This window comes from Notamacropus eugenii, chromosome 7, assembly GCF_028372415.1.
Source record: "Notamacropus eugenii isolate mMacEug1 chromosome 7, mMacEug1.pri_v2, whole genome shotgun sequence".
NCBI classification, from domain to species: domain Eukaryota; kingdom Metazoa; phylum Chordata; class Mammalia; order Diprotodontia; family Macropodidae; genus Notamacropus; species Notamacropus eugenii.
The window spans coordinates 11,944,848-11,960,996 of record NC_092878.1 but is presented as its reverse complement, the minus strand read 5'-3'; the positions used below and the strand labels follow the sequence as shown (position 1 = coordinate 11,960,996).

Here is a 16,149-nt window from a genome sequence, read left to right as displayed (position 1 = left end):
ATTATGAGAAGAAAGAAGCTCTAGCACATGAACCTTCAAGTCCTCAGCAGAGCTGACCAAGAACCTGAAAAAGGAGCCATAGAATTTTCTGAGCTTTCTGTCTCTCTAGAAGGAAAACTCAGCATTCTCCTTTCTCTTCAACTAGCCTTGAACTTTGTTCCAGGCTCAGTGCTTGTGGTCTTGTTAATTTTCAGTCAGCAGTCATTTCACTCAAAGCTTTAATAGTTTTCTTTTGTCAGGACTTGAGCATTTTTAACCTGTCAGCCTACTGGAGATTGTTCTGTACGTAATCAATCTCATCATAGCCATTTTTTTTCTCTTTTAGGAAGGACCAATGGATATTCAGTGACCCAGACAGAAGATCATCTTATGCTTGGTGAAGGGGTACCATTGACTTTGAACTGCACTTACAATGCCAGTTACTGTATTTTTCTTTTCTGGTATGCCCAATATCCTCAATGAAGCTCTGAAGGCATCTGTCCAAATGGGGGACACGGTAGTGTACTATTGTATTCTTTATAGCAGAATGACAGATACTGCAAGGAGAGCTGAACACAGACTGAGAAGTACAGGAGTTTCTCTTCAGACAGAGCCTTGTTCTGAGACATCTCCGGCGAACTGGACAAAACCCCAGACAAATCCCACTGCTGCTTCTGAGTCCCTGAAGCACTGGAGTTACTCAAAGTGGGAAATGGGGCATGAAAGTGTCTAAGGGAAACAGGAATCTCATGACTTGGTCACTCCATGGTCTTAGGAGAAATATTCACAGGAAACATCTTTTGGTCCCTCTGAAAACCGAAGGGAACTGAGTTTAAAACCCCCATAGCCATAGTTAGGTAGAGCACAGAAAGGACAGAGGGAACTCAGATTACCTTTATGGTAATTCACTAAACAGAATGACTGTGACCTGTTTGCTCAATGCCTTTCAAACCTGTACCATTGAGGGACAGTGACCTCAATCACCACTTTGGTAACTTATTCTCAGAGCCTTAGGGCCATCATTCTTCCTCTGTAACTTTCTCTTCATTCCCTTGAACCTGTTCAGAAATACAATTCTTGGGAAAGGGCTATAAATACAGATCCATGCCTTGATGGGGGAACTCCTTTCCAAACATTCATGGAATAATCCAATCAGGAAATGGTAAATTTATAGAAAACTGCTTACTTCCAGTCCCTTTTGTTCTCAGTTCTGCTTTCTTGCTGTCACTTCAGCACTGTGTTCATATTTCATTTGAATCTTAAACGAATCCTGAACACAGGGATTGTTAAAACTTCTTTCAGTCAGTTTAAATTTGGCCTTCAGGACCTGAATAAGTCCTTGGAAAAGGATTTTTCTTACTTATATCCATATATTTAAATAGTGGTGTGCTGTTATAACAACCAGTTCTCTGAAAAAAAAAAAGGACTCATGCTGTACTTTTCAGCTAAATCTGCATTATTGTCACTTTTGCCATATCTTTGTTATTAACAATCACAAAATTAACCAAGCCCTGATTTGTAGCATTTGTCCATTTTTGAGGTATAAATGTGCACTGAAAATTTTACAATCAGCCCTAGTGAGCCAGGTTGAGCTTCCTCCAGCATGTCCTTTTATTTACTAAAAAAAAGAAAGTGACTAACTTCTGAGCTCATTCTACCTACCTATCACAGCCTTCATTGTGCCACAGCACCTTGATGTAGAAAATCTCTGGCAGCTGCGATGTATAGACAATCCATTTTATCCAGACACCTGCAGCCTCTCAGGACAACCTCTGGCTGGTGCTGCAGCCTCACTCACTCTGCTGGAGATGTGAGCTCTGGGTCTCTGGTGTTTGCTATGTTGTCCCTACTACAAAGGGAAATTCTTATTGGTTTTAATTAAAGTGGGAAATCAAGTTTTTACACTGTGTTTTTCCTGCTACTTTTCATTAAGAATATAGGCAACTCAGAAGATTCTGAGTCAAGATGATTAGTTTCATAACATTAGATAGAAATATAATCTTATTAAATGGAAAGCATATTCCATTCCTATACGATTCTATATGGTGAAGTGGAATAAATTTATTTCCATTATAAAAACCAAGGAGTGGTACCATGGAAAGAATGTTGGTCTTAGAGTCAGGACGATTTGGTCAAAATTTAGTCAGGGACATTTACCAGCTATGTGATCATAAGCAAGTTGTTTAACCTTTCCCTGTTGGTTTTCTCATCCATAAAATGGAGAAAATAGCAGAATCTGTTTCCCAGGGTTGTTGTGAGGACTAAATGAGATAGTTGTAAAGTGCACTGCATACTTCAAAGCACTCTGTAAGTGACATCGTTATTAATAATTACTAGTCCCATTAAATTCTGAGCAGACAAGAAGGTATGCATGAGCCGAATGAAGACTGGATCTTAAGGGGAGAAACGTTAATAATGTATTGTTTTTTATTACCTCTTCCCAATTTCTGTTCAAGATTAATTGGCTGAACAAATGCAATGACTGATTTATTAATCTCCCTATATTTCTCTTCAATATTAAAGTGTACTCGTGTTTGCTGACAGGTCTAAACATAGAATTCAATTTCCAAAGCAAGCCACTATGCCTAGAATCTAGATGGAGCATTAGGATGCGTTAGAATCTCCCAGGCTATATGGGGGAAAGTGTGGTAGGAGTGATGTAAATGTGTACCAACCAGAAGCCCCATTTCCTGTTATGAATGTGCAGCATCAGAAGGCCCTAGGGACTGTACAGGAAGCACTGCAGAAGCAGAGAGTAAGGTTAAGGCTGGAGCTTCAGAACAGAGCCAGAGACATTTATAACATGTTGCTTCCTAGTCTGCTCTGGGCAATTGTGATATCTGTCTTCCTGGGTAAGGTTCACCCTGGACATGAGGGCTGATCTATCTTTTAAGGTCTAGGGACTTGGAGGGGTGGAGAGAGGGAGGGAGGATCATTGGTTTGTATTTGTCAAGAGCTCACAACAATCAGAGGGAAGGAAGGTGGGAATAAAATTGATTCTTTCATCAGACTACCCTAGTCCTAAATTGCAATGTTTCTACAAAGCTTCTTTTTGGTCAGATGACCAATTCTCATTTGTCTTATTTTCCCTGTAGGGGACAGTACAGGCAAGAAAGTCACTCAGCTGCAATCAATGACTGGACAAGAGGGGGAAGCTGTGAACCTTAGCTGCCAGTATGACACCAGTGAAAGTAATTATGCTCTGTTCTGGTACAAACAGCTTCCCAGCAGGGAGATGATTTTCCTTATTCATCAAGATTCTTATAACCAACAAAATGCAAGAGAGGATCGATATTTGGTGAACTTTCAGAAAATAAACAGATCCATCATTTTCACCATTTTGGCCTCCCAGGTGCAAGACTCGGCGATGTATTTCTGTGTTCTCCGCATAGGCACAATGTGAAGAGTCATAGGAGGAACCATACAGAAATATCAACATACACCATACCACTGCCACCTGCTGCACAAGCCCCATGAGGAGACATGCCAACCTAGACAGGAAGGAGCTGGGACTGGAGCACCACAGCTGGGTGGAGCTCTTGAAACTAACATGTTGCTCCCTGTCATGAAATAACAGGAAGGTCATTTTACTCTAAAATATACCCTACCATAGATAGACTCAGAAAGCTAGTTTAGAAACCACATTCTTTAGGCACACTCATTCCCAAATCATCTGTCATTGAACATATGAGTGCTTTGAAGGATCTGTGATCTCACTGATGTGGGTATTTGCTTCCCTTTTGCAAGTTACAGTCTAATTGTATCTTATCATCAACCTAGGGGAATTTCATCTATGATCTTTCCAGACGTATACCAACCAATCTGATTCAGATTTTCCTTTAGATCTTTGGGTGCTGATTGAGTACTAATGGGGCACACGAGCTGCCCACTATATATTCCTTGCTTTCCTTAAAGCAATGATGTCCAATGTAGAGACCATAACATAACACCAAAGAAGCCCTGGTTTCACCCCAAAAGACAGAGCTAGGCAGCATGGTACGGTAGAAAGAGCACTGAATTTGAAGTTATAGGACCTGAGTTCAAATCTCATCCCAAGTATGACTTTGGATTAAGTCATTTAACCTCCCTGGGTCTCAAGGAACTCATCTGTGAAACAAGGTAGATTGATAAGCCTCTGAGGTCCCCTCTAGGTCTCAAGTTACAATTATATAATCAATAAATTACAAGGTGATTTTCATTTCACCCTGCCCCCACTAATATGGGGTTTGTCTCAATTCAACTTATCATAATCATATTATATATAACATGTATACCATATGTGTGTGTATATCTATATCTATATATCTATATCATGTATCTACCCAAGCACCTCTAGCAGTTGCCTGTAGACAAATTTCCAGCATTCTTACCCCACTCCTCTTAATGACACCACTTAATACCTCCGTTGTCATCACTGGGGCTGTGTTCAGTAAGTAAAATCCCATCACGCACTTACTTTTCATTTTTCAGTAAGAAACAGTGAAACTCCTGGATGAGCAGGCATACATGGATTTCTATTATATTGTCTTTTCTCCTCTTTTGAATTTCCCTATTTCCTGAGAGAGTTCCATGGTCTTTCCATCTCCTGGATTCACAGTTACCTCCTTATGTCGACTCCTCACTCAATTGAAATGACTGTTCTCAAAGCTGCCCGTGGTATTATATAATTGTTAAATCTGACAATTTATTCTCAATTTTCACCCTTGTAGCATTTGACATTGGTGTCAAGCAAGTATAATGAATGTCATGCGTGTAGCTCAGCATCACTGTTGAGGACCATTTACTTGTAAGCAATATGACAGAATATTATGTCTATGTATTACATGTACATATGTGAAACATGTGCATGTGTTCTTTTAAATATGTATAAGCATGTCTATATAGGATGTATAAATGTATAAACATACAATTTATAAGAAAGTAAATATATACTTGTTGGGTGTGTGTATGCAAAAACTTTTACCAATAAAGGTGAATGACCCCAAAAGTTTCAAAGACTACTGTCATCTAATTGGTTTACCTCCTTTTCTGGTCATATAGTTATCTTTTCATATACTTCATGTTGATTCTCCTGTGTAATTTTCTCATTGGAAATATAATATACTCAATCTACTTGTGCTCACAGTGTGACTCTTCATTGTCTTTAGGTGACTTTAATTATTTTATATAATTATTTAACTTTAATAACTTTAATTCTTAAGAATTTTTGTGTCCCATACTTGGGCTTATTTGTATGTTGTTGTTCAAGGAAAGAAGTAGTAGAAATTGTGACTTAGATGTGAAATGGAGTTTCTTCTGCAGAACAGCGTGCCAAGTGGAAACCTGCATCTGAGAGTGGGAGCGGACCCAGGTACTCCCTGTAATCTAGTTCATATGAGAAGAGACCCACTCAGCTTTGTGCAGGAAGAGGAGTCTGGACACAGAGAATTCCTCTACTTTTAGTCCTTTGGCAGAATGCAATATTCTCTCCTCTCTTTGGGGAAGAAGCCAGAGGCCAGAGGCCAATACTGGAGGGGGAGCCAAAGAGAGTAGCCCCTATGCTGATTGTGTACCCAGCAGCTCCCTAGGGTGTGGGTCATACTTTAGGATTTTGGTTGATCTGCATAGGTTCCCAAAGTGGGTGATACTGTCCTCTGGAGGACACTGGAACTAGCTAAGGGGACAGTAGTAATCTCAGGTACAATTGGGAGGCATTGAAAAAAATTAAAGGAGTGGTGGAAGCATAAGGAAAGAAAAGAACAGAAGAAAAGTTTTGAAAAACCATTCATGCATATTTCATCTGTTGCACAACAGAGTTAAAGTCATAGTGGTTATATTATTTTCCAAATAAACTCACAAAATGCAAGTTATAACCAATCAGTGGTCAAGTCCACTGACAGGTCTTAACAAGCAAGTGTTGGGAGCAAGCCTGTCATGCATTGTGGGGAAGTCCAGCATGTATCTGCATGAATGTGTGAGTGTAATGACTTGTTTAAAATATGATACTCTGAGGTTATGTGATGTTATAGTGCATCATCAAAATTTCACTACAGGATAAAGCCCACAAATTTATAATAAATTATTAAATTTAAGATGTATCATTTAAAATATTTTATATTTTTGAAATGATGCAAATTTCAAAAAAAAATAATTAGAGGGTTAAAGAAAGTAGATTTCGGGGGGCGTGATGGATAATTTTTTTAAAAAAGATGGCAGCAGGCCAAAGAAGTTTGGGAACCTCTGATTTAGGTGATCAGAGTATCAAGGATTCCCCTAAGTTTAGGCTGAACATTAGTGCTGGTTATCAGAGGGACTTCTTGGTCTGTAGTGGAAAGGCAGACTCCATGTTTGCTGACCATGATCTGAATGTAGTTAGTAATTACAAACTCTGGAGTGACTTAGAGCCTTATTAACCTTAGAAAGTATGTGAGATGGAATCAATCCTAAGTGGCTCATGGTTCTTTAGCCTCAACAGATAGGAGGAAGGGAACCGGTATATGCACCTTCTTTGGATACCTGGAGATTGTGGGGAGGGAAGCTGGAGTAAGAAAATACTAGAACAGGAAGTGGCAATGCTAGTGTAGGCTCAGAGACTCCAGAGCATCCTCACAGTATGGCTCCATAGGCAGAATCTATAGTAACAAGAGCACTCCTTTTTAGTGGATTCTTTATTTTAATTTTTTTTTTTGTTTTTTTGGTGGGTAGCAGGTATAATGGTGAGATAGAAGTTGAGTGGCATTTCTAACCTGTTAAGAGGATTTGTTGAGAGCTATCTCTCCTAGCTTCTTCTTAAAATTAAATTTTTTTTAAATTAAAATTTAGATTTTTTTCTTCCTCCTATCCTACTCTGCCATGGAGGAAAAAGGGAAAAAAAACCACTTTTAATGAATACACTGTCAATCAAGCACATTCCTGACTTGACCATGTCCAAAAATCTGTATCTCATTCTACCTATTTTGTCCATCACATCTTTCTCAGGAGGTGCTGTTGTTCACTCATATCTGACTTTTCATAACCCCATTTGGGGTTTTCTTGGCAAAGATACTGAAGAGACTTGCCATTTCCTTCTCCAGCTCATTTTATAAATGGGGGAAGTGAGGCTGCTCATTTTATGAATGAGAAAAGTGAGGCTAGCAGGGTTAAGTGACTTGCTTGTAAATGTTTGATGCTAGATTTGAACTTAGGAACTTAGGAAGATGAGTCTTTCTCCAAGCCCAGACCTCTATCCATTGCACCAGGTAGCTGCCTCCTCAGGAGGTACGTAGCATGCTTCCTCTATGATCTTCTGTAAATATGACTGATAACAGGTATTGATCAGAATTCTTTTCTTGAAGGTTTTTAAAAAAAACAGTGCTATTGTTATCGTAAACACTGTTCTCCTAGTTCTGCTTACTTCATTCTGCATCAGTTCATACATATCTTTCCAGGTTTCTTTGAAACCATCTTCTTCATCAATTTCTTATCCTATTATAATTACATCATGTTCAACTTCTCCTTTGACAAGTACTGCCTTAGTTGCAAATTCTTTGCCACTACAGAGAGGACTACTATAAATATTTTTGTACATATAAATACTTATCTTCTTTCTTTCTCTTTGGGATCTAAGACTGTTAGTGTTTTAACAGCGAGTCAAAGGGTATTCAAATTTAATAACTCTGGAGACATAACTCCAAATTGTTTTACAGAATGGTTGTGCTAATATACAGCTTTGCCAACAGTGTGTTTATGTTCCTATTTTTCCACAGTGTTTCTAGTATTTGTCATTTTCTTTTTTGCTAGCTTAGCCAATCTAATGGATATGAAGTGGAACTGCAGAGTTGCTTTAATTTGGATTTCTCTAATTACTAATGATTTGGAGCTTTTTTTTACATGGCTTTTGATAGGTTGAATTTCTTACTTATAAAACTCTTTGTTCATATTCTTTGACCATTTATTTGTTACAGAATGACTCTTATTCTTATGGATTTGAACCAATTCCTCATATGTCTTGGAAATGAGACTTTTATTAACAATAATTACTTTGAGGATTTTTTTCTCTTCCCTGATATCCTCTTTGTTCTTTTGTTGTATGGAGAATCTTAAAGGCTTAACATCAGGGATTTCTAGTTTGGAGAGTATCTCCTATTTGTCCTATTGAAAATTAGGACATCTCCAAAGTCTTCTAGCACTTCTCCCATTCTCTGCCTTTTCTCAACTAATGAATCAGTAAACATTCACTTTGTGGCTATCATGTGCCAGACACTGTGCCAGGTACTGAAATTCTACTAGGTTCAAATCTTACTTAGGCACTTGCTAACCATGTCACCATATGAGCACGTTTACCTCTTAGAGCCTCAGTTTCCTCAACTATAAAATAGGAAAAATGTTATTTGCACTTCCTAATCATAGACTTATAAGGGAAGTATTTTGTAAGCCTTAAGTACCATGTAAATACGAGTGAGTTATTAAATTATTAAATGTTATTAAATTATTGTTAAATACGAGTTACTGAAATCGTTTCACTTACACAAGGCTTCAATTCCCATGTTTCTTTGGTATTTTGTGGTCTGAAGAACCTATGGATCAAATGGAAACTCTCCTAGTAAGATCAGTCTACTTCAGTCTAGTAAGGAAACATGGAACATAGCCAAATAATTGTAACGCTACATACAGTAAGTGCCTAAATGAAGTAATGCTACATACAGTGAGCGCATAATTGAGGTGAAAACAGAATGCTACAAGCGGAACAAATGGAAAGAAGACAGACCAGGGGATCATGGGAAGTATCATAAAGGAGATGGACTTAAGTTGGACTTAGAGCGCTTCTTTCTTGTTGGTCAGAATTAGATCCGGAGTAACATCTCCCATTATTTCTTCTCCTTTCTAGGAGATGAAATTGTCAGCAATTTCATTTGATGCAATTGTTAGCAATTTCAATTGAAATTGTTCAACTTGTAGAATTTATCAAATGCTTTGCTTCAGTAGAATCAGACTCCCAGCAGATGTCCAAGTAGGTGCAATCTACCTTCCCTGTATTTGGTCACCAGATGACTTTTGTGATCTTTGTCAGAAACTCATTATTTAAGTCATTCATCTGGCCAGGTAGTCCATAGAATACTCCTATCATGAGATTACTGCCCCTGGCTCTCAGAAATCTTCACAGTGCTTGGCCCCTCTGACTCGCGATTTTTGCATAGGTGTGTTTGTTTTTTCTGCAGACAGCGCTATTTTTCTGGGCTTTCTCTCAGATGCAGTTTTCTCGAATAAAGATTATTCTTCAATTTCTGTTTCCAGTCATGAGTCTCATCCCAGCAGGTCTTTGTGAGACTTGTAAAATTATATTTGCCTTCTTACAATAAAATCTCAAGTTCAACCTTTTCAAACCTCTGTTCTCTGTTTTGGTTTAGAGATATATGAATAAGTTTTGTTCCCAATCCACTTTCTAGTTATTGCCTTCTGTGAAATATTTGGCACCTGCTTTCTGCTATTCTTTCAGTCACACCTGATATGTGCTCTGTCATAACTAGATTTATGGGTTTATCCAGGCATTTTTCTCCTCCTCCCTCCTGCCTTTATTTGTGTGTGTTTCTGTTTGTGTGTGTATCTGAAGGAGAAAGAGGTTGACAGGCAGAGATATACAGAGGGACAAAGAAACAGAGACGGAAATAAAGGCAGAAAGAGACAGAGATACCCTCAAAAAAAACAGAGATGGAGAATGAGGCAGAGAAATAGAGAGAGGTGGAGACATCGTGAAAGAGAGAGGAGGAGAGGGATAGAAAGGAAATGTATATGCTATGTTGATGTTGGACACTGTGAGGTTTTAATCATTGCAGAAAGGAATAAATCTTGAATACAGAAAATCATTTCTCTTAAAGTAGTCACCTTGGTGACCTGAGAGGTGTATATGTCAGTTACTGGAAGGAATATGAGAGATTCAGATGACAATCAAGAATAATAGGTAAAATGTTCAGCTCTTATTTAAATAACAGTACCAGCCAGGAAGGAGCTAAAGGAATATTTCATAGAAACATAAATTTATTTAGAGGTCATCAAATCCAATTCTATCATGTTATAGCTGAGGAAACTGGAACCCAGATAGCTGAAGTAACTTGACCAAGGTTACACAGCTGGTAAGTATATGAGGCTAGATGAAGATTTGGGTCTTCCTGATTCCAAGTCCAGTGCTCTAAAACTAACCAGTGTTAGATATCTGAAGGGAGAACCATAAAGCCGTAGGGCTCAGTTCTAGGTTTGCTAGTGCAAAGACAAAAGGGGACAACACCAACCCACAGAGTAGGGTGGGATGATATTGTTCTCAACTTAGGCCCTAGCACATGGTATTGCACTCTCAATTTTCGATGTAAAACTTTCCTGATACTTTTCACAAGTCCTCTGGAGGAGCCTAAGCTCCTGACCATCAGTTTTGTGTAGACAGGATCTGGATTGACTCTTTGAGAGGGAGGCTAGCTACATATCCCACTCAGAGTTTTAGGAGTACCTTTAAGGGGTTGGGAATATTTTTCTTCAGTGTTATCACCTTGTGTCTCCATTCTAGTGTTCTAGTCCCTCACTGTTAGCCACCAGTAATTAAGGCAGCTAATGTTCCATTTAATCAATAAACATCAATTAGCTTTAAAAAAGGGAAATTTACTTTGAAGAAATAGTAAGAACAGAAGAACATTTTCCTCGAGTACCTGAGGCACCCTCTTCCTTATACAGCCTCAGTCTCCAAATTTAACACTGCTGCTATAAACATATGCCCTCCAAGTTACTTCCAAATATGGCATAGTCATTGGGTGAGTCTTTATTTCAGACACTATCAGATTCAGTCCTCAAGGTCATACCTCAGTGATGGGCTGGCTCTTGAAGGTCTTTCCTTGAGGTCTTGCTTCTGGGCTGACTGGAGCTCCTAAATCTTTGGTGACTCTCCATTCTGGGATTTTGAAGGTCATAGGTAATTCCGTTTGCCTTCACCATAAATAGGAAAGAACTGTCAGAAACAGAAGCAAAGGCAAAGACGTGTTCTTCACTTCATGATGGCTCCAGATGAAAGAAGACCTGAGTGAGGTACCTTTCCAATCCAGGGGCCCAAGACAACTCAGACTCTTTCCTCAAGTATCTGCCTTACAGAAAAGGGGGAAAAGCCTCCTTTTGGCTAGTTAGTGACTTTTGAATGCACATCCGGTTTCAGCTTAGCAGATAATTAGAGTCTCTTCTTACGGCAAGAAATATGGAAATGATACTTCTTAAGCACACTTAGCAATTGCATAAACAGAGCATATCAATCACCCTCATAGAGACTGGTTTCACTGACAAGTCCTGTGCTACACCTGTATTTCAAGTCCAACGTTCCAGTACATCTGTAATATCATTTATTTGGTAATTCCTCCTCATGATGGAAACTGCAACCTATCCATAGGAAAGAGCAAAGCATTTAAACTTCTAAATAGAAAGAAAAGCTCTTCATGCTATAAATAGTTATTTTACTAATTTAACCTACTAAGTAGAGTGTTCTGGCCCACCACTGAGAAAGGGAGAGTGCACTTAAGGGTCTGATTGAAATAGAGATTCAGGTTTCTTACAGCAGAGGTGAATTTGGGAGAGTCAGTCTAGCCAGGAGGGGGAAAAGGGAAGGAGGGAAATAAAAGCTTATTTAGTGCCTACTATGTGCCAGGTGCTTTACAAATATCTCATTTGATCTTCACTGCAACTCAGGGAGTTGGATGCAATTATTATCTCCATTTTACAGTTGAAGAAACTGAGGCAGCCAAAGGTTAAGTGACTTGCCCAGTGTCACACAGCAAGTAAGTATCTGAGGCTAGATTTTAACTTGGCTCTTCCTGATTCCCCGTCTAGCACTCTATCCACTGTACCACCTAGCTGTCTCTATAGATGAAGTGAGAAGTAGCGGAAAGATTGGGGAGATGGCACTTGCCATAGTACTTGCTCCATTAGGTCCCTAGGTACCCAGATGGATAATCTGGGGCAGGAGAGGGAGCCAAGGATGGAGAGGGATATCTATCCATCTATCTATCTATCTATCTATCTATCTATCTATCTATCTATCTATCTATCTATCTATCTATCTGTCTGTCTGTCTGTCTGTCTGTCTGTCTGTCTGTCTGTCTGTCTGTCTGTCTGTCTGTCTATCTATCTATCTATCTATCTATCTATCTATCTATCTATCACTCTTTCCCATGCACAGATATAAATGGAAGATAGGATGATTGTGTAATAAGAGTAAGGGATATTTGATAAACAACCAACATTCTTTATTGGTATCCCTATAATGTTAAGAAGACATGAGAAGTGTGTCTTAAGCCATGGTTTAATAACCTGAATTGAACTTCATTTTTAATACCGTTTACCTTGTAAAAAGAATCACAGAATGATAGAACTGAAAGACGTGAACTACCAAGGGTTCTTAACTTGGGGTTCATGAATTTTAAAAACATTTTTATGACTATTTCAGTACAATTGGTTTCTTTTGTAATCCTAAATATTTTTACTTTATTCATTTAAAGACATTATTCTAAAAAGAGGTCACCAGACTGAAAAAGTTCATGATGTAAAAAGGCTAAGAACCCTTGAACTAACATGAACCCTTTAGCCCAAAGTTAAATCTCAGGAGAAGGGACATAATTAAGGGTATATAGATGATAAAGTAAAAGTGAGGATTCAAAGCCACCTCTTTTGATGCCAAGGTCAGCATTTTTTTCTACACCATTTCCATCACTACCATAGCAAACTATCTTCCCATATCTTCTTTCGTCTTGTAAAATTCCAATACACATTAGTAACATTGAAAAAAATAGACAGGTGCCCTTTAAGTCCTTTAGCTTCGTCTCCAGAATTTCCTGGTCCCTAAGATCTTTTGCAGGTTTTTTTCCCCCCTTTCACCACATGAATCAATGGAAGCCATTTGAGGCTGATACATTTGCTAAGTCTCAGCTCCCTACGCAGTTCCAAATACACATTCCAGTAAGGTAGTACATTTCCCATTTGGCTGGCATGTGAGTGCCTTTGTGTATCTAAGCAAGGATTTATGACCTACTATCATGTGTCTCTTTCTTCTGCTGCCAGTAAAAGTTTCCATGAGCCTGGTCGTACATGTGAATCATCATTATCTATCCATTTTCCACTATCCATTTTGTATTAAATACAAGTTGCAGTTTTTTTCTCAGCAAGTCCAACTTTACTTTCTCTGAGCAGAGATAGAAATTTAGACCTGAAAAAGTCCTAAAAAGTTTATGTAATACAATTCTCTTATTTTTGAGTTTCATTTCCACTTACAATACTCTACAGTTTCTTTTTTTTTAGTCCTTTATTTACTCTGTCTCATTCTTCTGCTCATTTACTTCTTTATCCTAATTTCAAGTATATTCTAATCAAGGTGGCTAGGTGATATAATGGATATAGAGTGTTGGACTTGGTGTTGGAAAGACCTGAATTTGAATCCTGCCTCAGATTTTTTATTCACTCTGCAATCCTGGTCAACTCACTTAAACCCTCTGAGTTTATCTGCAAAATGAAGGGATTGGATTCAATGTCTTCTAAGGTCCTTCCCAGCACAAAATCTATGCGCCTACTCAGAAGTTTTTAACCTTTACTTCCTGGCTTCCTTTTCATTTATTTTTGAGCATTAGTTTAATCAATCAATCAATCAATCAACAATTTTTAAGCACCTACTATGTGGCAGGCACTTTGCTAAAACCTGAAGATTAAAAAAAGAGCAAACATCAGTCTGTAACCTCAATGAGCTTACAATCTAATAGGGGAAACTATATACAAACATATACAAAGTAAGTTATATACAGGATAAATAGAATGAAAGTAAATATCCACTGCATCACCTAGCTGTCTCTATGGGTGAGATGTAAATTGGCAGGAAGGTTGGGGAGATGGCACTTGCCATAGTGCTTGTTCCATCAGGTCCCTTGGTGCCCAGATGGGCAATCTGGGGCAGGAGAGGGAGTCAGGGACAGAGAGGGATACATATCACTCTTTACCATGCCCACATATAAATGTGTGGGAAGGCACTAGAATTAATCTGATCTGGTAAGAAAACATTTGAGAAGGAATTTTCCCTTACTTTTCTGGTTATTTCCTTATAACTTCTTAACTTCTCCATAGCTAACGGGATCTGTTGGATTCATGCCTGATCCAATAATGCCTTCTAACTCTGACCCAGCACCAAACCTATTATTAGAAATTCAGCACCTGAATGGACTTTAAAGATGTGGAGCCTTGTATTGTGTGAGTACCCCTAGTTTAGCTAGAATGTACACCTTAAATGAATAGATATTCTTAGAATAGGAAGTAAAACATACTTTGGTAAATGTTGGATATTATTTATCTGGTCACAAGATGGCAGCAATAACCTTTTTTGAGACTACTTGGAGGGAGGAAATTTAGAAGAGCAGGCACTCATTTCTAATAGGCTGTTCCAGGAGAAAATATCTTTTTTGCTTTCTGGAACCAAAGAAGAAAGACAAGTTGAGCAAATTGAGATCAGTGATACCTGAGGAATCTTAGTCTTAAGATACTCAAGAATTGAAAAAAAACATGGACAAATACTTCGGAATTTTCTTCATGATGCTGTGTGTTCATTTGGATTGTAAGTTGCTGGGTTAGAGACTCAGTTTGGTTCATTTGGGGGTCCCTGTGGGTGCTATTGGTGGTTATTGTAAAGATATCATGTGGCAATGATTGCTTGTGTCTGACATTGTCTTTCTCAACAGGGGTCAGCAGCCAAGATGAGGTAAAGCAGAGTCTCCTGTCCTTAAGGGTCCTGGCAGGAGAAAGTACCACTCTGAACTGCAGTTATAAAGTGGGTAACTTCAGAGGCTTACAATGGTACAGACAATATCCAGGGAAAGGTCCTGAATTCCTCTTTACGCTTTTTTCACCTGGGGATGAGAAGAGGCAAGGAAGATTAAAAGCTTCATTAAATAAGAAGGAATCTTTCAGCTCCCTGCACATTAATGACATTCAACCTGAAGACTTGGCCACCTACTTCTGTGCTGTAGAGACACAGTGATTCTCAGGCACCTGCAGCCTTTACACAAAGCTTACAGATGGGCCATTGACATCAGGGCAGAGGGATTTGCTACAATGACTCTCCTCTCAAAAGAGGACTGTTGAGATAGGCAGCTTTTAAATTAAATTTTCTGGAATTATCAGGCAGGTGGAATTTAAAAAATTTTGAATTATTCATTCTCCTTACTATAGCCCCTATATTCAAGCTGTTTCTAATAAAACCACCTTGAGCTAAACCATTAATTGCATCCACACTGGTCTATTTATCCCTCCCCCACCCCTTGCTTTTCTCAGTCTCCATCTCTGTCTCTGTCTCTCTTAAACAAGCTTCAGGATAGCATTTCAGTCAGTTAGTTAACAAGAATTGCATAAGCACTTCCCTTGCCTCCAAGGAACTCACATTCTAATGGAGGAGACAATACTTAGATAACTAGGTATATAAATGATACACATACATGCACAGATATATATATATACATACATATATATGTATGTATGTATGTATGTATGTATGTATGTATGTATATATCGCAGATGGAAGGTTTTGAGAAAGGAAAGACATTAGCATCAGGATTGGGAAGGATCTGTAGGAGGTGGGATATTTGCTGAGTCTTTTAATAAGTTAGAGAAACTAAGGGGAAGTTAGGGACAGAGCATTCCAGGAATTAGGATAACCATTAAAAAGCATGGAGATGGGAGATGAAGTCTGAGGAACCACAAGGAGGTTAATGTTAGATCATAGATTTCTTGAAGATGAATAAAATATAAGAAGACCAGAAAGGAAATATTGCGAAGAACTTTAAATCTCTAACAGAGGGGTTTATCTTTCATCCTGGAAGTAATAGGGAGCAACTGAATCTCACTGAGCATGGGGATAATATGGTTAGATCTTTAGGCCTGAACTAGAATTGTGATTGTTGTGTGTGGTTTGTCCTTCTTTCTTGAAGAGGACCATAACATCAGGGACATGATGACATGACTTGGGATTGTTTTTGATTTGAGTGAGAGAGGGCTGTGCTCACTTTCTCGTCCAAAGCCATCTGTGTCCAGTGACCAGATGTGGATCGGGACAACTGCAGATGGCTCAGGATGCAGTGGGAGACCTTGACTCTTTTAAGCTAAGGTCTTTTTAAGTTCTTACTTTGAGTGAGGCAACACCCATTCAGTGAATAG

At 38.7% G+C, this 16,149-nt stretch overlaps 1 gene segment (V, D, J or C); it reads left to right on the top strand.

Moving 5' to 3' along the window:
* Positions 1–2,674: 2,674 nt before the first annotated feature.
* LOC140514020 (T cell receptor alpha variable 38-2/delta variable 8-like) lies at positions 2,675–3,382 on the top strand. The segment is given in 2 exon segments: positions 2,675–2,831; positions 3,075–3,382. Coding segments are annotated over 2 exon segments (465 nt in total).
* Positions 3,383–16,149: the final 12,767 nt, after the last annotated feature.